General features: G+C 39.5%; 2 protein-coding genes across 2 annotated transcripts in view; both read left to right on the top strand.

The window, feature by feature from the left end:
* LOC136884143 (UDP-glucosyltransferase 2) lies at nucleotides 1-22593 on the top strand. Its single transcript, XM_067156182.2, has 4 exons — nucleotides 1-21; nucleotides 7573-7819; nucleotides 22234-22407; nucleotides 22463-22593. The coding sequence occupies exons 2-4, from the start codon at nucleotides 7573-7575 to the stop codon at nucleotides 22591-22593; spliced, it is 552 nt and encodes a 183-aa protein (XP_067012283.1). The 5' UTR covers nucleotides 1-21.
* LOC136884178 (UDP-glycosyltransferase UGT5) overlaps nucleotides 22580-25160 on the top strand; it is a 22815-nt gene continuing 20234 nt past the window's right edge. Inside the window, exon 1 of the mRNA XM_067156214.2 lies at nucleotides 22580-22820. Within this exon, the coding sequence (XP_067012315.2) occupies nucleotides 22695-22820 (126 nt within the window). The 5' untranslated portion in view covers nucleotides 22580-22694. The remainder of the gene's footprint in view (nucleotides 22821-25160) is intronic.

Below are 25160 nucleotides of genomic sequence, written 5' to 3'. Positions count from 1 at the left end.
CTGACATACACACACACAGAGGTATGATCACTGCTTATCTTTCATTACATGTTACACTATGACTTTGTAAAATAAATATCAGGAATGTGAACAGGACTGTTTCAGGGTACATAAACTCTTGATTCAACGGACCCTAATTCAATGGACTTTGGATGTAACAATTATAATTTGACAAATAAATAATATTTGCAGATGATGTTCTGATCTGGGGAAAAACAGGGGTACAGGAGAAGCTAAATCTTTGGAATGGCAAGTTAAAAGAATATAGGCTAAACATCAGTTTAAAAAAAAAAAGATGTTGAAATGACTATCAACGGAAAGACACAATTTAAAACATTTTCCTGGAGGGAACTCTGTTACAGCCTGTTCCTAACTTCAAACACCTTGGAACAGTCATTTCAAAAGATAACAGAATGAACCAAGAAATACTTTATAGAACATGGAAAGCTTCTCAGTTTTATTTTAAAGTGACAAATCTACTGTGGGATGATAAAATACTTCAGAAAGCAAAACTAAACATGTTTCATACCTACTTCATTACAATTCTCACCTATGGATTCGAAACACATAGCCTACACGGTAAGGCTAATTTTTGTATTTTATATAATTTACACCCCCATTGGAGCACTTTAATCAGTCATATATATTAAAGTCTAATAGTATTAGATAGAAGAGCCTCAGTGGCTCAGGTGGCAGCGTGCCAGCCTCCTCACCGCTGGGTTCCGTGGTTCAAATCCCAGTCAATCCATGTGAGATTTGTGCTGTACAAAGTGGAGGCAGGACAGGTTTTTCTCTTGGTACTCCGGTTTTCCCTGTCATTGTTCACTTTCATTTCATTTCATCTGTCATTCATTAATCATTGCCCCAAAGGAGTGCAACAGGCTTTGGCAGCCGGCATAATTCCTATCCTTGCCACTAGATGGGGGCTTCATTTATTCTATTCCTGACCCGATCAAATGACTTAAATACAGTAATCTTTTTCTTCTTATTCTTCTTCTCCCAAAACTTCTTCATCGTGTTGAACCTGGCTGCCATTTGGTTGTCAGTAATGGTGTACTTCCTTCATTCAAATGTTATGAGTTTGAATCGTAAATGTTTATTCCTTAACGACAAGGCTAATAGTAAAAATCCAGTCAACAGAAATGAAATTCATTAGAACAATGAATCAAAGGAGCAGGAAGGACAAGATCAGAAGTGGAGCAAGCAGGAAGGAGGCTGGCATCAAAAAATATCTGTTGCTGAGCTTTTAGGAAGACGCAGGCTACAATGGTTTGGACATGTTATGAGAATGGACAGAACGAGAACAGAAAAGAATGACTTTGACTGAGAAGTAAAAGGGGAGAGGCCAAGAAATCGATGGAAAAACACAGTGAAATTAGAGGTCAACAGGAGGAATGTCAAGTGGGAGGACATAGAGGAACAGAAACTCTATTTATTTATTTATTTATTTATTTATTTATTTATTTATTTATTCACGAAGCACAAGATACAGCTACACTGAGCAAATTTCATTTGCACTGTCAACAGACTAATTAAAAAATGTAAACTTTCATGATAAAATATAACAAACATAACAAAAGATAACAAGATGAGTTACACAGCCTACTAATAAGGACTGTCCAAATCAAAAACCATGAGATTGTCCATGTTCATAGCCAAGGCGTCGTGGATCAAAATGGCGGAATAACCTCTTCACAATCAACTTATCCTTAGGAGGTGGTTTACACCCCTCTCAAATATAATTTTATTTGATGCTATATCAAGCTCTTATCGCCTATTAATATTGTTAAAGAGAGTTGGGAGGAAGATCAGGAAAGATTGTTGAAGTATTGACTGCTGAATGTGGAGAAGGTCCTTGGTTCTGATGGAGCGAGAAGGAACACAAGAGAGAAGAGGGAGATAATATGTTCCGAGCGGTAATGCCCATTTAAGATCCCGTGGAGGAAACTCAGGTCAGCTACCTGTTGCCTGTTGTGCAGTGGTGACACATTGCTGTGTAGACAGATTTCTGAGCTTGGATTTTCTATTCCTAACAATTTCAGTACAGAAGGATACGGCTCTGTCTAACTGGTTAATATTGGAGGGGGAGGCTGTTGTCCAAATCGGAGAGCAGTAGTTCAAGACAGGTTGAAGGAACAAATGATGAGTGCTTGTACAGCACACCCGGCAAACTGGAGTTGGAAAATGATGATGATGAAGTTGACAAATAAATACAGGTGATAAAAATAATTTTTAAAATAATAATTCTTGTCTCTTTTTTTTTTCCTTAGACTTTTCTCAATTTCTTGATATGTGTGTGTGACCTAATTTTATGACTGAATATTGCAGTACCTGCAAATCGGTTTACCAACACCGGTTTTCACCCTCTCTCTATCCCATTATAATCATCATCATCGTCATCTCACCCCCTGTGTGTGGGGAACGCAGACAAAGAATGCACTCACAGTATCCCTGCCTGGCAAATAAAAGGGACGACCAAGGGATGATTGTATTAGAACCATGAAACTATTTGTAATTAGTACCATCACGTGGGGAACACCATAGGTTGCTTTTACTTGCACCGTAGTACCACTATGTCAGGTACCAAAAGTTTATGATCAGTAGCACGCAGGAGCACCGTGCTGTCAGGCCCCCGCTGAGAGTGCACTGTCGGCGTTTACAGTACCTGTGATAAGTACCACTATATGAGGGACACCATGGTTCTGGCTTGCCTATGTTTAGTACCTACTATATGAGGAACACCACGGGATAGTACGAGTCCCTGTGGTTAGTACACTTATGTGACGAACGTCACAGGTTTGTGTTGCCTGTAACTAGTGCTGCAATGTGTGGAACATCATAGGTCTGTTTTACATGTGCAAATTTCCTTACCTGTGAGTAGTACCATAATGTGTGAAATACCGTGATTCTGCGCTACTTTTGATTAGTACTGCACCATGTCAAATACCGTGGTTCTACTTTTCTAGCGATAATTACCATTATGAGGGGCCGATGACTTGGATTTTAGACCCCTTTAGACTGCACACATCATCGATTCACTATTGTGCTTTAGAAGCAGTCCCTTGGCCAGTAATACTATTGTTTTATGTCAGTTACTATGAATTTGAGGCTCTGCGGGTCGGATCCACTGATTGTTTTAAATCATATCCATCCATTCATCATCCTCACGTTTTGAATTCTGGTCAGTGGAGGATTTTGGACTTTTAATTTGTCATTATATTTCGTCTCATTTTGTACCATTAGGGGTCGATGACCTAGATGTTGGGCCCCTTTAAACAACAAGCATCATCATCATCATCATCATCAGCAGCAACGTCATCTCACACCTAGATCCACAGTTCTCCCAAGGGTGTCAAATAGAAAGATCAGCACCAGGAGAGCCCAACATGTCTTCGGCCACTTTTGCTACTAAAAACCATAGCTAAATAAAGAAAATCTATAAAGCATGCCAAAAAACAGACATGAATGTTACACCATCATTGTACATGTATTTGAAAGCTCAGGAGTGCCTCGCGAGTTCCAAATCCAATCCTGAAACCAAAGTGAGAGTAACCAATGTTTTGCTCACACTTGCTATATTAGGTATGATGATGTATGATCTTCAGAAAGACCTTACGAGCATCGCTGATTAAGCTGATAGTTCTTTACCTAATACGTGCCTCTTAACAAGGAGAGGTCAGACTCTGCGTCCAACCGATTTCAACGAGCTTCGATGTACCTATTGGGGGATACACTCAACAGTAACTCGTCTAGAAGAGTTTAGGTCAACACACTTTCATTTTTTAAAAAATTGAGGTCAAACATCATGATGCAGGAGCCGCTTTGGACCAAGTGGAAGTGATAGATCACTAAAGGTCTTTTCTGCTCTGATGGCGGGCGGCCTACGTGCTGTCAGGGGAAGCGGGGAACATGGGGCCGACCAATCCAGCACGACGCGAGAGGCCGTTAAGGGAAAGAGGCAGAGGCCACTAATACAACGTTGCCAGGACCGCCCGTGCGCTGTTAAAGTTGTTTTGAAATCCACATAACTTTGAAATACAGAGCTTCGTATGTTATAGTTCGAGTATGGCCTGTGGATGAGTTTTATTTGTTTTATTTATTTATTTTTCACATTTTATTCTATCTTCGATGTAGTACGATACGAGTTAATTAATAGTGCATATAAAAAGTGCATTGACAACAGACCGAAAAATAATTCTTTAAAAGTACAGAGTTACACAACACATTTGTTCAGTGTCGGGTATTCACCCTTTACGTAATACCGTAACTGAGGAGAGTTTTCCTTATTACATCTTTGTGGAATCCATCGATTGCCTTTGTTATACAGTTCGTTTTGATTCGTTTGCGCGGTGATTGAAATGAGATGGAACCAGATGACTGGGTAGGTAATGTCTTTAACTTCCTTTACTATACGCTCAACAGTTTGCATACTAACTTGACAAGCTTCTGACACACTCTGCTGCACTTTATACACACTGACTAAAGGGCCATTATTTTCTGCTTCCTTTTGAAAATATTCATGAACATTGCTGATTACTTTTCTATCCTGGCTCCTTATCTCCTTGCTCTTCGCCATTGTAAGATATATAGTGCAGTTATTACATACAACAACATTGAGCAATGCAAATAGAAACAAACTAACGTCACATCACATATCACGAGCACGCTAATCGAATAATGCAGTAAAGGACGCGGCAAGATTTACTCATAAAACAAGAATCATCTTAAAATAAACTGATCAAGCAAGCTCCTTGTAATACCCACATGCATACTGCAAGGCTACTCGGCAACACAGCAGTTCGGAGAGCGAAGTGAGCATGGCAAACTCCCCGGGAGACTGAGCAGTTCTCAGCGCCACCACCAGGCGATCTTTTACCTGATTGGGCAGTGACATGCCCCCCGCACCCCACTTCCCCTGACAGCATGTAGGCTGCCTGCCATCACAGTAAAAAAGACCTTTAAAAGGCAAACAAATTTTATTTAAACATGTCAGGTCTACAACCAAAAAATGTTAAATCCCCGATTCCGATGTAGCGATGTACTTGGAGAGTTACACTGCAGTCAAACGGAGTGATGGCCGAGTTGTTTGCCTTTTAGTGTTCTATCACCTCCCCTTGATCTGAAGCGGATCCTGCATAATGATATTTGAATTTGTTTTATTTATTTTTTTTTTTTTGAAAAGAAAAGTGTATTGACCTAAACCCTTGTACACAAGTTACTGTTGAATGTCCCCCAAGTGGCACATCGAAGCTCGTTGAAATCGGTTGGATGCAGGGTCTAGCCCCTCCTTGTTAGATATTATTAGAAAGGTATAAAAACACTCATTGTTTATATAAATGTAAATAGTATTAATTTTGTTTGTGCTTAAACAGGATTTCTTCAATTTTTTTTTTTAGCAGATAAGCAGTTATGTTAATAATAACATAAGATGTAATAGACATTGTGATACTCTGAAGATGAAGAATTCTTGTGTTTTGCGAGAGAAATGTTTACGACATGACAACATGTAATTCACACACACAGGCGGAGAGCACAGCATTATTATGAGATTCTTGAAATTCAGGTTGTTGCCGGGCTCGGTCAAAAGAGACAAGGTCTAACAGTAGGAATGAAGAAGAGGAACGTGGAGCAAATGCAAGTAGTGTCAGATCAATGTGGTCCTGCTCTTACAAAATACAGAGTACTTCTCAAGCTTAAAATGATGTGATGTCCAAGTATTGCTCTTCTATGTTCTTCTTCTGTATTTTTTGTCTTTTCTGTTTGTCTTTCACACCTTCCTCATCTCTGCTATCTGTATCCTGTTTGACTGAGGACCCACCGAGACAGCAGCACTGTATCACAAGTACACTGGAGATAAATCACTAGTTATCCAATGTTAGCATAAGAAAGTATTTATTCTCTTTGCAATTTATAGTGGAATAATAAGAAATAAGGTGGCCATCCAGTTGGTATTCTGAGCTGAGGTTAAAAATTACAATCTACTAGCCAAGAAATAGACATGTCATCGTCATCATCATCATCATCATCATCATTCCCCTTATTCAGCTCCTGCCATGTCAAAACATTTATGTCACTTGTCCACCTTCCACCATTTCTCTCCCATCATTGTGTCCCAGTCCAGGTTTCTTCTTCATGTACTCCTCTGTATTGAATTGATCCACCTTGTTCTAGGTCTTCCTCTTGCTCTCTTTCCCTTGAACTTCATCTCTTTCCTCCTCCATCCTCTTTATATGTACAAACCACCTTGGTTTACTCCTGACCAAAAATATGGCTTCCGATTGAGATAGCTAAATAAATTTCAGGAAACTCAATTGTCAAAAATTACCAATGTTTCGTCCCAGTGCAGCATGGACTCATCAGTTGGATACTGCACCTTCCCAATATACTTGTGTTTCATTGAATTCTACTCTCCTCCCTACTTGCCATTGTCCAGGTCACAGCCGCATAAGTCAATATGGGTGCATAATACATTCTGTACATTATCTCTTTACACTTCCTTATTGCAGACAAGGTTTCTTACACTCTAGTAGAATGCATTGCCCTGTTGCACCCTCTTGCTAATCTCCATATCCAGCCTTGTATTCTGCATTATTTCACTCCATAAGTATTTGAAACTGTCAACAATTTCAGGGCTTTGACCACCAATTTTTGCAATGCGTTTCCCTTGTCTTTCTTCCTCTTGGTATCTTGCTTTTCTCTGTGATGATTTTCAAACCATGCTTTTCAGTTTTCTTGTTCACTGCATCAAGTTGTTCTTGTACTTCTTTGCTGTATAGACAAGTGCAGGCTGTCATTGCTTCTGCAAAGCAAGAGCATTGATTCTGAGGGGAAACCCAGAACATCCTATATTTTCGGCATATTTACAATATTTTTCTAAAGCTATTAGTCGTTTTTGAGAATACGTTTTTCTCCTGCACTTCTTCTTAAAGTCTGTTGGTTGTGTGGAGGTGTCGCTGATGACTGATCAAGCCGAACTTCGCATGAAAAACATGTGGCCACATAGGTCACATCTAAAGATGGCCAGGTAGGCATCAAGTTTCGAAAATGAGACCAAGTGTCATAGTGAGTTGACACTGCCGGTGGATCCAAGTAGCCTACGCAGTAGCCTCCAAGGAATGCACTTGCCACACATCTTGGTGGGTATGCTATTTACCAACTGATGAGCCCGATTTAGTACACTGGAGCGAAATGCTGGCAACCAGGAATGAGTTAGCTGGAAAATTTATAATGTCCAATAACGGACCAACTATATTGGTATTATTAATTTACTCATTCGGGACAAATATTTCAGGTTCCCTATGGGAATCAACATCTATATCACTTTTCAAGTTTCGTGGCAGAGCTGGGAATCAAACCCGGGCCTCCCGGGGTAGCAGTTAATCGCACTCACCACTACACCACATCCTCGTACAGATCTTTATTTCTCCTAAGTCTAAACTCTCCTTCCTTTGTTGTCAGTGCTTCCAAAGATTTTCCTCAATAGTGTTTTCTTTAACTCTTCCATTGTTTCTCATGAAGAACATGCATTCTGTTGCTTACAGATTATTATTACTACAGGCTCTTATTTTGCAGATGGCAGGTCCACGGTGCTTGTGGGACATGGTGTTCTTCGTGGTCCTTGCTGTAAGTGTTGGCAATTGTGCTCGAATTCTGATGCTGGCCCCTGTGCCTTCCAAGAGCCACTTGATCTCCTTCAGTGCTCTTACAAAGGAGCTTGCACGACGAGGTCACCAGGTGACTGTTGTGAGTGGGTTCCCTATCAAACCTCCAATAGCCAACTACACTGATATCACAATTGATTCAAGCTTCCCGGAGAATGGTGAGTCTCTCTCAAAACATGTAAGTACCATACTTACTCATGTAATCCCCACCCCCACCCTTTTATTACTTTGTTTTTCAACCTCAAAAATGGGGAGGGAAAATTATGTGAATCTAAATGAAAAATCAAACATAATTACCTTACTTAAGTAACAAAATTTATTTAGGCCTAAAATAGTACAAAATAAATTTAAAATATGTATAATTTTTTTTTTTTTTTAATCGAAGGCAATAATATGTTCCCTAGCAAAAATTGTATGGAAACATTGTCTTTTAATGTCACGTGAGAATTTGCTGAAGATAGGAGCCAGATACCTGAAATAAATTAGAATACTGTATTAGGGTAAAGTCTGTAAAATTGCCTGTGCTAATATGTATTTCACTTCAAAGAAATAGACTTACCATGTCATTCATTCTTCAAAGAGACAGATTGTTTCTTTTCATGAACTGACAAAGCCACCCTCTGCTTGTTTTAAAGTCAGGAATTTTCAAGGTTTTTGCTACTTCTTCAGCCTTTAACTGGAGCATCTCATGGGTGAAAAGTCATCATTTCTCAAATTGATTTACTTAAGAAACAACTTCCTCGTCAATTTCTAGATTTTTCCTGGTTTTTGGTCCCCAAAATGTTGTTTTCTTGGTACACTGTGATTATTTCTGTTTTGGCCAGAAACGCAGGTGTGGTGATGCTACGGAAAATTCACAAGATTGCCGTTATATTCGGGCAAATTCTATTACAGACAATTTAAATTGTGTGTCGTAACTACTGTTTCTCTTTCTAGGTTGTTTAAGTAAGTTAGACAATAGTATCAAATTCACTGAAGAGTATGAGGACCATAACTCAATTAACTTTCTTGATATTACAATAACAAGAACTTCAAACAAGTTTGATTTTCAAATTTATAGAAAACCCTCTTTGAGCCCCACAACCATAAAACAAAATTCCCTACACCCATAATCACATAAACAAGCTTCATTTTACAGTTTAGTGTGCAGAGCCCTAAAAATTCCCCATTCAACCGCCAATTTAAAAAAAGAAATAAATACAATAAAAGAAATAGCCATATTCATTGGATACAATCCCTCAATCATAAACAAATTAATTAACAAAGTGAAATTAAAACTAGCCACAAACCTCTCCTCAATAGAAAATGACAAATCAAAGTACGCAACATTTACCTACACCAATCCGATCATACATCAAGTAACTAAACCCTTACAGAAACAAGAAATTAAAATAGCCTTTAAAACCCAAAACTCAAACTAAAAAATATTTTTTAACCACAACACAATAAATTCAGACAAAAATAAATACTCAGGTTCCGGCATCTATAGATTAAAATGCACCGAGTGCAACAGTTCGTATATAGGACAAACCGGAAGAAGCTTTATAATCAGATATGCTGAACTTTTCAATGCCCAGAAACACAATAAATACTCAGCAATGAGCAATCACATGAAGGATACAGGGCACAGCTTTACCACAATCAAACAGGATCTCCAAATTTTAAAAAGAGTTATAAAAGGCAGACTCATGACCGAGTTTGAGAATTTATACATTTTCTTGGACCAAAAATACAATGCAAATAAAAACCTAAATGACCCAATAGATAACAGAAGCCCTTTATATGATCAAATAGTAATTTTGTTCAATAAGATAAATCTCCAAGACAAAAGAATTCTTTAACATTTTTGAAACAATATCAAGAAGTATCCCTACCAATGCACACAACTCCCTCCCATGCGCCAACCACAAGCCGATGAACACATCACGCCCCTCTTCCTCTCCCAATGTACACAACTCCTTCCCATGCGCCAATCATAAGCCCATAACCCCACCTTCTGTGGTCCACTCCCCTCCACCAAGACGACATACGTACAATACGAGGAGCAAAACATTAGTGACCACCAGTGTTCCTAAAACTTCCCACGCAACAAGTCAACAGTCCAACAAATTAAAGGTAAGCGCAAACATCACATCTCTCTCAACGCATAGGCAAAAACCTCCTCCGATTTTCTTTCATTCTTTTTATAAACAAATTAATTATGGTTCTGTACTTCATTTCAGAACTTAACACGTACCAGATATCGTACCACAGTTTGACAGCCCCCATTGAACCATTAACCATCAACAATATTCCTCAACAACAGAAGCTTACTATCAATATAAAATGTATCAGTCAAATGAAGAAGATAATAATGACTATTCAACAATCCTCTTCAAGATATCAATTTAATTACTCAACATAATTTGTAGTAATAAATATTATCGCTCTCTTCGCGTCAAATTACACCATTAATCAAGAAACTGCACAATGGCGAGGGATGATCTAATGTTACTTTGGCAAACTCACACAGTTCGGCCTGCAACAGATTAGTGCAACTATAAGTAATCTGTTGAACTGCAACGTGAATGCAACATTTTTCTGGGTTAGACATTAACCACAAACAAACTTTAGAACTTGTTGACTAATTTCATATAGACTATATTGAGTAAAACATGCCAAAGTCAAATACTACGACATTGGCACAGTATTGGAATGGTTTTCCTCACCATTTCGTACTTAACATTGCATTTGTTTTTTACCTTCTCTACCATTTTGTATTAACATGTAAATCTTCATCCATATCAAACATCGACTACGACTTCAAGCCATCAGTATTGTCATTTTTAATCACATGACACCTCCTTTTTCAAGTGAATTTTTATACAAGTATTCGTTATCGTATTAGAGTTTTAATTAATTTAGAAACATTGTTTGTGATGAACTGTAAATTTCACTTTAACATTTTGCAACATATTTTAGAATAATTTTTAACCAAGTACCTGGTAAAACTGAGGTTTTGATATTGACTGAGGATGCCCCATAAGAAGGGGCAAAACATGTCTCAACTTATATTTTAACAATGTTTTAACTTATATATGTTAACATTTTGAAATGTATTGCATAGGTGGTAATAAAATAAAATATTTTATATATGTTGTTGTTTGAGTCATCAGTCCATAGACTGGTTTGATGCAGCCCTTCATGCCACCCTATACTGTGCTAACCTTTTCATTTCTACGTAACTATTGCATCCTACATCTGCTCTAATCTGCTTGTCATATTCATATCTTGGTCTACCCCTACCGTTCTTACCCCCTACACTTCCTTCAAAAACCAACTGAACAAGTCCTGGGTGTCTTAAGATGTGTCCTATCATTCTATCTCTTCTTCTCGTCAAATTTAGCCAAATCGATCTCCTCTCACCAATTCGATTCAGTATCTCTTCATTCGTGATTCGATCTATCCATCTCACCTTCAGCATTCTTCTGTAACACCACATTTCAAAAGCTTCTATTCTCTTTCTTTCTGAGCCAGTTATCGTCCATGTTTCACTTCCATACAATGCCACGCTCCACACGAAAGTCTTCAAAAACATCTTTCTAATTCCGATATCAATGTTTGAAGTGACCAAATTTCTTTTCTTAAGAAAGCTCTTCCTTGCTTGTGCTAGTCTGCATTTTATGTCCTCCTTACTTCTGCCATCGTTAGTTATTTTACTACCCAAGTAACAATATTCATCTACTTCCTTTAAGACTTCATTTCCTAATCTAATATTTTCTGCATCACCTGCCTTCGTTCGACTGCACTCCATTACTTTTGTTTTGGACTTATTTATTTTCATCTTGTACTCCTTACCCAAGACTTCATCCATACCATTCAGCAACTTCTCGAGATCTTCTGCAGTCTCAGATAAAATAACAATATCATCGGCAAATCTCAAGGTTTTGATTTCCTCTCCTTGGACAGTGATTCCCTTTCCAAATTTCTCTTTGATTTCCTTTACTGCCTGTTCTGTGTAAACATTGAAAAGGAGAGGGGACAAACTGCAGCCTTGCCTCACTCCTTTCTGGATTGCTGCTTCTTTTTCAAAGCCCTCGATTCTTATCACTGCAGACTGATTTTTATACAGGTTGTAGATAATTCTTCGTTCTCGGTATCTGATCCCTATCATCTTCAGAATCATAAATAGCTTGGTCCAATCAACATTATCGAATGCCTTTTCTAGATCTACAAATGCCATGTACGTGGGCTTGTCCTTCTTGATTCGATCCTCTAAGATCAGACGTAAAGTCAGGATAGCTTCACGTGTTCCTACATTTCTTCTGAAGCCAAATTGATCTTCTCCCAACTCAGCTTCAACTTGTTTTTCCATTCTTCTGTAAATAATACGTGTTAAAATTTTGCAGGCATGAGATACTAAACTAATGGTGCGGTAGTTTTCACACCTGTCAGCACCGGCTTTCTTGGGAATAGGTATAACAACATTCTGCTGAAAAACGGATGGGACTTCTCCTGTCTCATACATCTTGCATACTAAATGAAATAACCTTGCCATGCTGGTTTCTCCTAAGGCAGTCAGTAATTCAGAGGGAATGTCATCAATTCCAGGTGCCTTGTTCCTATTGAGGTCACTCACAGCTCTGTCAAACTCTGACCTCAAAATTGGGTCTCCCTTTTCATCAGCATCAACAGCCTCTTCATGTTCCAGAACCAAATTATCTACATCTTTACGTTGATACAACTGTTGGATATGCTCCTGCCATCTTTCTGCTTTGTCTTCTTTCCCTACGAGTGGTTTTCCATCTGAGCTCTTAATATTCATACACATAGATTTCCTTTCTCCAAAGGTTTCCTTGATTTTCCTGTATGCAGCATCTACCTTTCCCAGGACCATACAGCCTTCGACATCCTTGCACTTCTCCTTCAGCCATTCTTCCTTAGCTGCCTTGCACTTTCTATCCACTTCATTCTTTAATCGCCTATATTCTTTTCTGCCCTCTTCATTTCTAGCATTCTTGTATTTTCGTCATTCATCAATCAGGTCTAGTATCTCCTGAGTTATCCACTGATTCTTAGTTGATCTTTTCTTCCTTCCTAACATTTCTTCAGCAGCCCTACTGACTTCATTTTTCATGACTCTCCACTCTTCCTCTATAGTGTTTCCTTCAGCCTTTTCATTTAGTCCTTGTGCAACATGTTCCTTGAAACAATCCCTCACATTCTTTTCTTTCAACTTGTCTAGATCCCATCTTTTTGCATTCTTTCCTTTCTTCAATTTCTTCAACTTCAGATGGCATTTCATGACCAACAAGTTGTGGTCAGAGTCCACGTCTGCTCCTGGGAAAGTTTTGCAATCCAACACCTGGTTTCTGAATCTCTGCCTAATCATAATGAAGTCTATTTGATACCTTCCAGTGTCTCCAGGTCTCGTCCACGTATACAGCCGTCGTTTGTGGTGTTTGAACCAAGTATTGGCAAGGACTAAATTATGATCAGTGCAGAATTCAACCAGACGACTTCCTCTTTCGTTCCTTCGTCCCAATCCAAATTCTCCTACTGTACTACCTTCTCTTCCTTGGCCTACCACTGCATTCCAGTCTCCCATCACAATTAGATTCTCGTCACCTTTTACATATTGTATTAAATCTTCTATCTCCTCATATATTCTTTCGATTTCTTCATCATCTGCTGAACTAGTAGGCATATAGACCTGCACTATTGTGGTGGGCATTGGTTTGGTGTCTATCTTGACGACAAGAATTCTTTCACTATGCTGGTCGTAGTAGCTTACCCGCTGCCCTATTTTCTTATTCATTATTAAACCAACTCCTGCATTTCCTCTGTTTGATTTTGTGTTGATAATTCGGTAGTCGCCTGACCAAAAATCTTGTTCTTCCTGCCAACGTACTTCATTTATGCCAACTACATCTAACTTTAGCCTATCCATCTCCCTTTTCAGGTTCTCTAACCTACCACAACTATTCAAACTTCTAACATTCCACGCTCCGACTCGCAGAATGTCAGTATCCATCTTCCTGATGATCGCCCCCTCTCGTGTAGTCCCCACCCGGAGATCCGAATGGGGGACTAGTTTACCTCCGGAATATTTTACCCGGGAGGAAGCCATCATCAGTACATCATTCATACAGAGAGAGCTGCATGTCCTCGGGAGGTAGTTACGACTGTAGTTTCCCGTTGCTTTCAGCCGTGTAGCAGTATCAACACAGCTAAGCCATGTTGAGTATTATTACAAGGCCGTATCAGTCAATCATCCAGACTGCCGCCCTTGCAACTACCGAAAGGCTGCTACCGCCCTTTCGATGAACCATTCGTTAGTCTGGTCTCTCAACAGATACCCATCCGATATGGTTGCACCTGCGGCTCGGCTATCTGCATCATTGGGACACGCAAGCCTCCCCACCGCGGCAAGGTCACATGGTTCGCATATATATATGAATCATAAAGACGAGATAAGTCCATGGTTTGCAACTAGTGGAAACCGTAGATAAAACAGGGGTGAAATATGCGATTAATCTTTTTCCAAATTTTCGTCCTAAAAATCACGGAGGGAAAATTACGCGAGGGGGGGGTGGGGGAATACACAAGTAAATATGGTACATTGAAACTTCTCATTGCAAGTACTTCAAAGATACGGGCACTTCGTAAATGTGGACAGATTTTTATGTTCCAACTGAGATCTTCTTCTTTTCTTCATGGGGCGTCTAAATATTAGTTCCTAATTAGCATCGATCTCTAAGATCTTCTGCTACCATGTTTTCCTTCATTCCCATCTAGATATACCTGCTTCCTTCACAAAGCTGCAGGTTGTTCTTATTGGGTCTTCTTGGATTTTTTCTCTTTCTTCACCTGGTAGTCCTAGAGTGGAGAGTCTGATTCTACCCAGCGCCTCACATTCGAAAAGTATGTATTCAGCTGATTCCTCTGCTTCATTGCATTTCATACATAATGTCTCTTATTTCTCCAATTCTATGTAGGTGTTTTTTCAGATGGCAGTGTCCTGTTAACAGTCCTACTACCCATCTTATATTTTCTCTGCTGAATTTCAACAGTTCTTTAGTATGCTTCTTGTTTGGTCCTTTTATCAGTTCCTTTGCAAGCCTGCATCCTGGAGTATTTTTCCAGTTCTCCATTTGTTTCTTTTGTACCTATTTTCCTATGTAGTGTCGGGTTTGTCCATAGGAAATCCCGCACACAGGTTCTGAGCCTACAAAATGTGTTTTTGCCCCTTTCCTGGCCAGTTGATTGTCCAATTGAGATAATATGGAAAGCATAATTATTATAAAATCAACTTTCATTTACAGACACAGACAGCTGCCTAGGTGTCATAAAGCTTCCTTCTTGTCAGAACTAGGATCTCGAAATCGTTTACTCTGGAATGTCTTCTTCATCTTCTTTCTCCCTTGCCTTTTCCCATCATAAGGAGTCAGCCTTTTTAATCTTGCCATACCACTTATTCCTGATTATGATGATGATGATGATGCTTATGCTTGTTGTTTAAAAGTGCATAACATCTAGGTCATTGGTCTCTAATGGTACGAGATGAAACTTAGTGTAATAATAGCCATAGATGGCAGCAAGCTGGCCTCTCATCACTGGATTCCGTGGTTCAAATCCCAGTCACTCCATATGAGATTTGTGCTGGACAAAGCGAGGTTTTTCTCCGGGTACTCCGGTTTTCCCTGTTATCTTTCATTCCAGCAACACACTCCAAATCATTTTATTTCATCTGCCAATCATTAATCATTACCCCAGAGGAGTACGACAGGCTTCGGCAGCTGGCACAATTCCTATTCTTGCCACTAGATGGGGGGTTTCATTCATTCCATTCCTGACCTAGTCAAATGACTGGAAACAGGTTGTGGACTTTCAGTGGATCTCATCCTCAGTGCCTCATTTTCTTATCAAATTCATTAAAAAATATATTAAAGTGTAATATTATGAAATAAGGCATTGCCTTTGAAGTGAAATTATATATTTCATTCAAATTAAAAGTTGAAAATACACATTAAAATACACAAATACAGACTAATTAGAATAAAAATAGTTAACAATGAAATTATCCTGATATAGCTAATCAGTATAAGAAATAAATTGACAAGAGCGCCCACCTTTTCAATACTGCACTTCAATACGGAACAAAAATGAAATTTATAGCTTATAATTATAAAGAGCTATTCAGTCTCGCGTACATCAGTGGATCAATCCCTTCTGACTGGTTGACATCAAGTTTCATCCCTATTCCAAAGAAAACAATGGCTACAGAATCATAAGCCCAATGAGCCATGTTCTCAAAATCTTCCTAAAAGTAATACATGCAAGAATATACAGCAAATGTGAATCCTACATAGGTAGCACCCAGTTTGGTTTCCATAATGCCTTTGGCACCAGAGAGACATTGCTGGGGATGCAGGTTTTGCCACAAAGATGCATAGATATGTCTGTGGATGCATATCCCTTTCAGACCCAGTTGGTACAATTCATTGCAGTGACCGAGAGCATTCTGAACAGTTTAGTTTTAAAGCATAGGTTTGTGCAAACTCTTTGATATGCATTAATTGGTGCTGTGCTCCTGTGGAAGACCTGTGAAGTACGTTGATTCTTCTGGTTTTGGCGGTCATCATGGCAACCAGTGCATTATCAGGTAAGTCTGTTTATAACTACCTTATTTGGTTAGATATTGATATCAAACTGCATAATATGAAAACTAATACCATATTAGTATTTTTGATGCATAGATACGGCAATTATAATTTGTTTATTTTCCTGTAGAGCTTCACAAAATGTTACCCACACGTTTGTGTGGGCTGGGACTGAAGTGTGCTAACCTTATTCTTATAACTCAACTAACAAATGGCCCACGAAAAGGAATATATGGTATTATTTCCTTAATGTATGAATACAGATTACAGTGTAATTAAATAACTGCTATGTTTACAGCAATTATTTAACATACACCATAGTTTTGTTTTAACATAACCTTTAAATTTCAGAAATATATTGTTCTTCATCTATCAAGAACCCAATGTACAGGTCAAAAATTTATTTTGACAGACATTTCACAACTATACACCTTCTTGATGCCCTATGTGAGAAATAAATCTATGGAAGTGGCACTATTATGATGAAAAGAGTGAAAAATAAAATATTTAAACCCGACCAAAAGATGGTAAAAGGTGAAGTTGAGGAGGTATGCCGATCAGATGATGGAATGTGTTTAATTTGATGGAAGGACTCGAAAGTGGTTGACCATGGCCTCAAATTTACATGGAGAAACCCCTCTTCATGAAGTAGAGAGATGAGACAAAAAGGAAAAGAAGTACATTAAAGTACCAATTCCAAACACACAAAAAATATAATGAAAAGATGGGCGGTGTCGATACCTGCAATCAGGTGTTGGAAGATTACCTGAACTTTCTTTAAAACAAAGAAGTGGACACTGAAAACCACTATTCGCCTTATTGGTCTGGCGACCGTTAATGCGTGGATGGAGTACAGGAAAGATGCTGTATGCAATGGAGTTGAGAAGAAAAACATTCTTGATCTAATGAAGTTTCAATTAGCCTTTGCTGAAATACTTATTGCATCAACAGACTTAGTGCCCTTTCAAGAGGAGGAAGAACAAGAAAGAGATCCACCAACAAGAAGATGTGTGCACCACTCCCATGTGTGGACAAAAGGCTCGAAGGTTTTAAGCACTGGCCAGCTGTTGATGAACTGCCGACGGCGGGCATGAGTCGCATGAACAGCTGATCCAGACGAACCAGAGTTTGATGTACTAAGTGTAACATTTACCTTTGTCTAACAAGTAAGAATAAGTGTTTCAGTGAATTCCACAAGAAATGATATAGTAAGCGTAAGCATTTTTCACAATTATTTATTATTTTCTTCAAAATTTGGGACAATTTCTCACTGATTGTATTGTGTATATTATATAAATAAATAAACAAATTTGATGTGATAGGACGTGTATATTATATTTACCTTCAATCTCCTTCTAGAAAAAAAATTCATTGCTATATTGATATTAATAAATATAAAGGGAACTTTACAAACTTTACTAGTGCTCCACTAAAACGACTGAGTATAGACCCAGCCCACACAAATGTGTGGGTCATAAAAAACAACAATGGAATAAGATTTTTTTGCTGCAACAATTTTTTTATGTTTCTGTGTTCAATCGAGGTATTAAACAACGAAAATTGCAAAAAAAGAAACTCTCTCCGCTCAGTCTTGGGTCTGAAAGGGATATGCTTGTTTTATTGATTAAGAAATGCCTTTGCTGGCAGGACCTAGTGTTTACAGTGCACTATGTCTTCTGACATGGGCTAGAGCAATTTTGTTACTTTCATTGATCTGTCTCTGTCTTATCTTTGGCTTTGACAGTATGAAAGTGACCGAGGTATGAGTGATGCTAGTAATGCTATTCCTTCTGCAGCCAGTCCCTGTTATGAATGGTGTGAAAAAGTTGTCATAGGGTCGGTTGGTGCATGCATTTCAGCGGGCTTGGCAGACTGATGTGTAATAGCAACTTCTGATGCGGTGAGGAAAACAACGGGGAAACTATCTCACTCCTCATTTCCCTAGTACGCCTCTTCAGTGTTGCCTAAGCCATCTATGACAGCTGATGGCAGAGATGTTGAGGATCCAACCAGCCTTAGGGCTGAAGACTGAACATACAAGAAACACCTGTGCTGTTGAAATAAAGCAAGGAGGTAAGCAAGGCTGTTTTCTATCTCCACTTCTCTTCAATATTTACTCTGAAGTTGTATTTTCTGAAGCACTAGAGGGAAAACAGGAGGACATCGTTGTTAATAGGATCACAATAAATAATCTGCGATATGCAGATGATACTGTTCTGCTTACAACAAGTGCTGAAGGGACTTTAAGATCAATGTCCATCTCTGTTTACTTCCGTGTTATGTATTTTCTGTCTTATTTTATGGTGCCAAGACTTGGACCCTAACAGAGACATTACTAAACTGTGGTTGAACACAATGCTGCAGCAGGTCTGTATTTAAATGCGAAAAAGACCAAAGTAATGGTCATAAACAAACATGTCATTCAACCTGCTAACTTGACAGTAGCTGGCCTATCACTGGAGCAGTTCGAGGGCTTTAAGTATCTCGGCAGTGTACTAGATCACAGCTGGAATAATGCTGTTTTAATTAGGTCCCGGATTGAACAGACAAGGACTGCATTCAAGAGAATGAGCAAACTTCTCTGTAACAGGGACTTTAAAATCAATGTCCATCTCTGTTTACTTTGGTGTATTATGTATTTTCTGTCTTATTTCATTGTGCCCAGACTTGGGCCCTAACAGAGAACACCACGAAAGAACTTCAATCTTTTGAAATGTGGTGCTACCGATGCCTACTCAGAATATTACGGGTTGACAGAATACATAACACTGAAGTACTCCAACACCTGAACAAAGAGCTATAGGTCATGCGCAACATCAGAAAGAGGAAACTAGAGTACTTTGGCCATATCATTCGAAATGATAAATGTATACTCCTTCAACTTATCTTACAAGGTAAAATTGAAGGAAGGAGAAGTAGGGGAAGAAGGAGAACATCTTGGCTATGGAATCTATGAGAATGGTATGGGCTCAGTATCCCCAGTCTTTTCCGAGTTGCTGAGAATAAGAACCAGATCGCCCTGATGACAGCTGACATCCAATGAGGATGTGGTACAAGAAGAAGAAGAACGATAAAATAAAAGTTAAAAACTAATAGAAAATTCATTTTTAAATAGGCCACTATCCCTCATAAAATGGATGACAAGGTCTGCTGACTGCTGGTCATCTCGTAGAAAAAGGGAAATGGTTAGACTACAGCGCAGATCATTCAGGTCCACGCGCTCTGTAAGGATGTGTACCCCGGTAAGATGACTGTCGCAAGTACACACCGAGGGCACTTCTCTGTTCATTAAGTAGGAGTGCGTTGCTACGACAGTGGTCGATCGAAAGATGACAAAATACCACTGTTTCTGTCTGAGAAACCCAAAGCGAAGTCTTCCTATAACTTCATGGTTCCTTTTATCATTCTCAGCTTATTTGGAAGAGGGGTGGCCTGCCACTCCAGCTCTCAGTGGGACATAACCAAAAGTCTCAGCTGAGCGTGAATATCACTGGCTGGATCCTCGTAAGGCATCGGGGGCAGTGTGACCGCCTCCTTGGCAGCCCTATCAGCTAACTCATTTCCCTCTACACCCATGTGGCTTGGGAGCGACAGGAAGGTGATTCTGGTGCTAGCAGGTCCTGGATAAGCTGCACGTGTGGGTTCTCATTTATCCCTAACATTTCAGCCAGAGGTCACAGGTCTGTACCAAGTAGAATAGGCTTCAGCTCTACATTCAGGAGGTGGAGGTGCTAGTCCCCACTGTCAGCTGTCCTGAGAATGGTTTTCCATTTTTTTTTTTTTTTAATACAATCTTCCTGCAACAGCTGCAGGTTGTCCAAAGACAAAGAGTACTTCAACAATAATAATGGATATAGATACAGTAGATACATGAGATTGTATGAGGGTTAAGTGTAGGCAAAATGTGAGGCATGTCAAACATTTATTTGAGGTCTGCAAGCATGGTTCTTGAAGATCATGATGGATTTTTTGAGAGTAGTAATGGCGATGTTATAGATGAAATTTCTATTCAGCCCAAAGGTAGTGCAGAAGTTGACAAAAAATTTAGGTATGTTTCCTTGAGCACCTAACATCAAGCCGATTGCAAAGATGGACGAGAGCTCATTCTTTTGCTTATAGAAGTCCACTGTTTCTTCATAAATTCTTCTTTTTTCCCCCGCATCGACCTCTTCTGTCTGGTTTTTGTTGGTCTCAAATCCAATTGTTGGATCAATGATGAAACCTTTAGAACAGGATGGCTTAAAAGCAATAATGCCAATGCGTTGGTTGCTTCTTCTGTTGGAGAGACTGTGTACTGTGTACTTCTTTATAGACATTATAACCTTGTCCTCTCAAAGCATTAGCTATCATTAATCTGGCTACATTATGGCGTATTATTATTCTCCAGCACTAAAGCAAATGCCAGGACACTACCTGTTGTAGGCCACAGCCACACTCACCTCACCTCCTCCTCAAAGCACATCTCCCTGGCCTCAGAGACAGAGCTAGTAACCTAAGAGGCCCATCGTCCCCTTCAGGGATGGTGTGAAAACTTGGGTTTTAGCAGTGCACGTCTGCCTCATTCTCTTACTCCCCATACCCATGGATAAGTGTTTCTTCACATTATAATAACCCCCTGTGGGTGGGGTACACAGACGAAAAATATACCCATGGTATCCCTTGCCTGTCGTAAGAGGCGACTAAAAGGAGTGGCTAAGGAATGATTGAATTAGAACCATGAGACTACTTGTAATTAGTACCATCACGCGGGGAACACCCCGGGTTGCCTTTACTTGGGAGTAGCACCACTGTGTTAGGTACACAATAGGTTTGTGATTAGTAGTAACAGTGGGTAAATCAGTATGGATTTACAGTACCCACGATTTTTTTTTTTTTTTACATGTTACTTTACGTCGCACCGACACAGATAGGTCTTATGGCGATGATGGAGCAGGAAAGGGCTGTGGCCTTAATTAAGGTACAGCCCCAGCATTTGCCTCGTGTGAACATGGGAAACCACGGAAAACCATTTTCAGGGCTGCCGACAGTGGGGTTCGAACCCACTATCTCCCGAATACTGGATACTGGCCGCACTTAAGCGACTGCAGCTATCGAGCTCGGTGTACCCATGATTAGTACTACTATTTGCAGAACACCATGGGCTTACATTGCCTGTGCTCATTGTGAGAAACACCACGGGTCTGGGTGTTGCCTGTGATTAGTACCATTACATGAGCGAGACCGTGGGTCTGTGCTGCCTATGACTAGTACCCATTACGTGAGGAACACCATGGGATAGTACAAGTCCCTGTAGTTATTACACCTATGTGAGGAACATCATAGGTTTGCATTGTTTTAAGTTCATAATCATCGTTCATTGTCTTTTTTTATTTTTTTATTCTAGTCAGTGTATTACTTTTGGAATTATTTTTAACTTTCAATATTGTGAGTCAGATCCGCTGATTATTTTAAAGTCATATTCATCCATTCATTCTTCATCGTCACGTTTTGAATTCTGGTCAGTGGATGAGTTATGGAGTTTTAAATTGTCATTATATTTTGTCTAATTTCGTACTGTTAGGGACCAATGACCTAGATATTAGGCCCCTTTAAACAACAGTCATCATCATAATCTCAGTGTAATAATCATGTATGAACTTCACATGTTCATACAATTTTATTTATTTTATAACTGTTAACTTATTTGCCCCCACCTGGTGTCAGCTGAAAAGGAGATTTGATGATGATGACATGACCCTATCTCTCTGTACGTACTGTAAATGACTTTTATCTCTCACTGGGCCGATGACCTTTGATGTTAGGCCCCTTAAAACAACAAGCATCATCATATCTCTCACCAATATATTAAACAAATTGCTTTTTTCTTAACCTCAAAATGCTTCACTAAAACCTAAATAAGAATTGTAAGCTAGTCCTTTTCCTTGTTTCAGTAATGCCAAACTTGTTCACCATGAACGAAGAGAAGTTTACTCTCCGCATATTTACAATGATGTGGGACGTAGGCCTCCAAATCTGTGAACGAGCGCTGAAACATCCCAATGTACAAAGTTTAATAGAAGATAAAGTGTCGCAGTTTGACCTCGTCATTTTGGCGCCATGCCTTAGTGAGTGTTTCTATGGTTTTGTACACAGATACAAAGCTCCTCTCATTCATATAAGTCCCAACACCATTGGGCTGTGGATGGGAGATGGAGTTGGTAACCCGCACACATCTTCGTACATTCCAGACCTCATGCTGGGATACAAACCCAAAATGTCGTTTCTACAGAGATTTGCTAATTTTGGTGTGACATTTGTCAATCATTTGCTTCGAGAGTTCTACTTCCTTCCGAAACAGCAGGAACTGGTAAAGAAATATTTCAAGGACCCATCCATACCGCCGATACAGGAAATGGAAAAGAATGCTTCCCTCGTGCTGCTGAACACGCACTTTAGTCTCAGCTACCCTCGACCTTTCACTCCTAACACCATTGAAGTGGGAGGGATGCACATCACACCTGGAGAGAAACTACCTGAGGTGAGTAAAATCGTTTGTTTGGAATACCTAACACATTAATAATTATAAAATTAATGTTGTAATGGTCCACCTTTTCAATACTATAATATGCAATATTTTTGGCCTTGGATGGCCATCATCAGCCTTAATGTGATACATCTAATAACTAAACAAATGTACAAACACACAATTAACATAAAAACAAATGTACAAACACACTATTGACATTAAAAATCTGGGATAAACTATGTGTAAAATTTGAAAAATAAATTAGGCTCTAAATTCATAGTGTCTGGAGTATGCTCATCATCCAAATTCTTTCTTGCATTAATGTTCATAGAATTGTTAGTTCCATCACTGCTAATCATTACAATTTCAATTGCAAAACAGGAACTGGTAAATGTTGATTCTGCAGTCAGAATCTGCTTGAGTGGTATTATCAGTACGCAAGCCACTGGATGCCACTGTAAATAATCAACAGCTGATGCAGAGCTGCTAGATGGTGTTTCCACATCAACCAAAATAAATAAAATGAAATGTTCCCGTAGTGCTTGTTAAAATGATGCTGAAATGTTGTTGGACATTGTCAGGACGGCACACGAAGATATGGTTCAAACTGATACATTCTTAATTTGTGGCTGGTATAAATTCGCAATTCATTGCGGTGTCTATGAAGTTAACCTGAATAAATTATAGATAAAATTAATGAACTGAAGGAGTGTGTGTTAGTCAAACGGCATAGGTTATATGAGACTTACCTCTCGTTGCGGCATGTGGTGCGTGGCCTATTGTTGTGTGTCTCATACTAACGTTGTAAGATTCAAAGGAAAAGGAAGGGGCGAAGCAAGGAGAGAGAGGCGTGGCAAGGTGTGAGGGGGTGGGTGATACCTAGCACATGTTTCTTTCAAGCAAAAGGCTTGTAGATTTACTCTACTGTCGATATCATGATCGTTGTTGGGCTACCTAGTGGTGATGAGGGTACAGGTTGCTGGAAGTCAAGTAAGGATGACATAAAATTGCTAGGAGTAAACTGAAGAAGTTCTGCAAAGACAGGATTAGAAGTAGATAGTTATTATTTTTTTTTTTTTTTACAATTTTCTTTACGTCGCATCGACACAGATAGGTCTTATGGTGACAATGGGATTGGAAAGGGCTAGGAGTGGGAAGGAAGCGGACGTGTCATTAATTAATTAGTCAAACATGGAAAACCACTTTCAGGGCTGCCAAAGTGGGGTTCGAACCCACTATCTCCCGAATGCAAGCTCACAGCTGCCCGCCCCTACATTGTTTGTTTAATAGTGTGTTTCTTTATGGGTATGTTATAGGTGTTATAATTAATATTTGACAGCTTGAAGAACTTCAAAGTTATGTTACTAATGTCACAAAGTAACCTCAACTTTGTCCGGCCCCGCGGTGTAGGGGGCAACGCGTCCGCCTATCACCCGGCGGCCCCGGGTTCGATTCCCAGCCGGGTCAGGGGTTTTTAATTGTAAATGATTAATATCCCTGGCCTGGGGACTGGGTGTTTGTGTCATCCTCAACGTTCCTTTCCTCACATTCAACACTTACGCAATTCCAATTGCACACAGGTTCATATCATATGGTGCAAGTAGGGGAAAAAGATCTCTATAGGATGACACCCCGAACAAATAGCATTAAAAAAAAGAAAAACCTCAACTTTCCAAAAAAAAATACATACATATTCATTATAGACTGCTATGCCTTTCAGCGTTCAGTTTGCAAGCCTCTGTGAATGTACTAAATGTCTACCCCCTGTGGATGAGGGACACAGTCGAAGAATACACGCACGGTATCCCCTGCCTGTTGTAGGAACCGACTGAAAGGGGCGACCAAGGGATGATTGACTTAGAACCATGAGACTACTTGAGATTAGTACCATCATGTGAGGAACATGATGGGTCTACCTTACCTAGGAGCGGTACCATTATATGAGGAACACCACGGGTTGCCTGTGAATAGTACCATCGTGTGCTTCCCACCGAGGTGGGGGAGCAGGTACTCAGTTGCACAGACTAGTGTCCAGTGTGAGAAGGTGTGGAGCACTGCGCTCGAATGTATTGGTTCCTCCATGTTCAGAATGGGTTTGCATTACCTATGAGTAGTACCACTGTATGAGGAACACGATGAGTATAAGTGGCCAGTGATTTATACTACAGTGTGAGGAACACCACGGATCTACCTGGTGACTATGATTAATTTCTGAAAGAATGTTTCTTGAGGGTCCACCTTTTCAATACTTAGTATGTTTTTTATTAATTTACATAAATAACCATGTCTTAAATGGGACATGTTTCGCCTATCTTTTAGGCATCTTCAGCTGCTGTTTCTAATATCCAAGAT

Source organism: Anabrus simplex, chromosome 12 (assembly GCF_040414725.1).
Source record: "Anabrus simplex isolate iqAnaSimp1 chromosome 12, ASM4041472v1, whole genome shotgun sequence".
Taxonomy (NCBI): Eukaryota; Metazoa; Arthropoda; class Insecta; order Orthoptera; family Tettigoniidae; genus Anabrus; species Anabrus simplex.
This window is presented reverse-complemented; position numbering and strand designations above follow the sequence as displayed.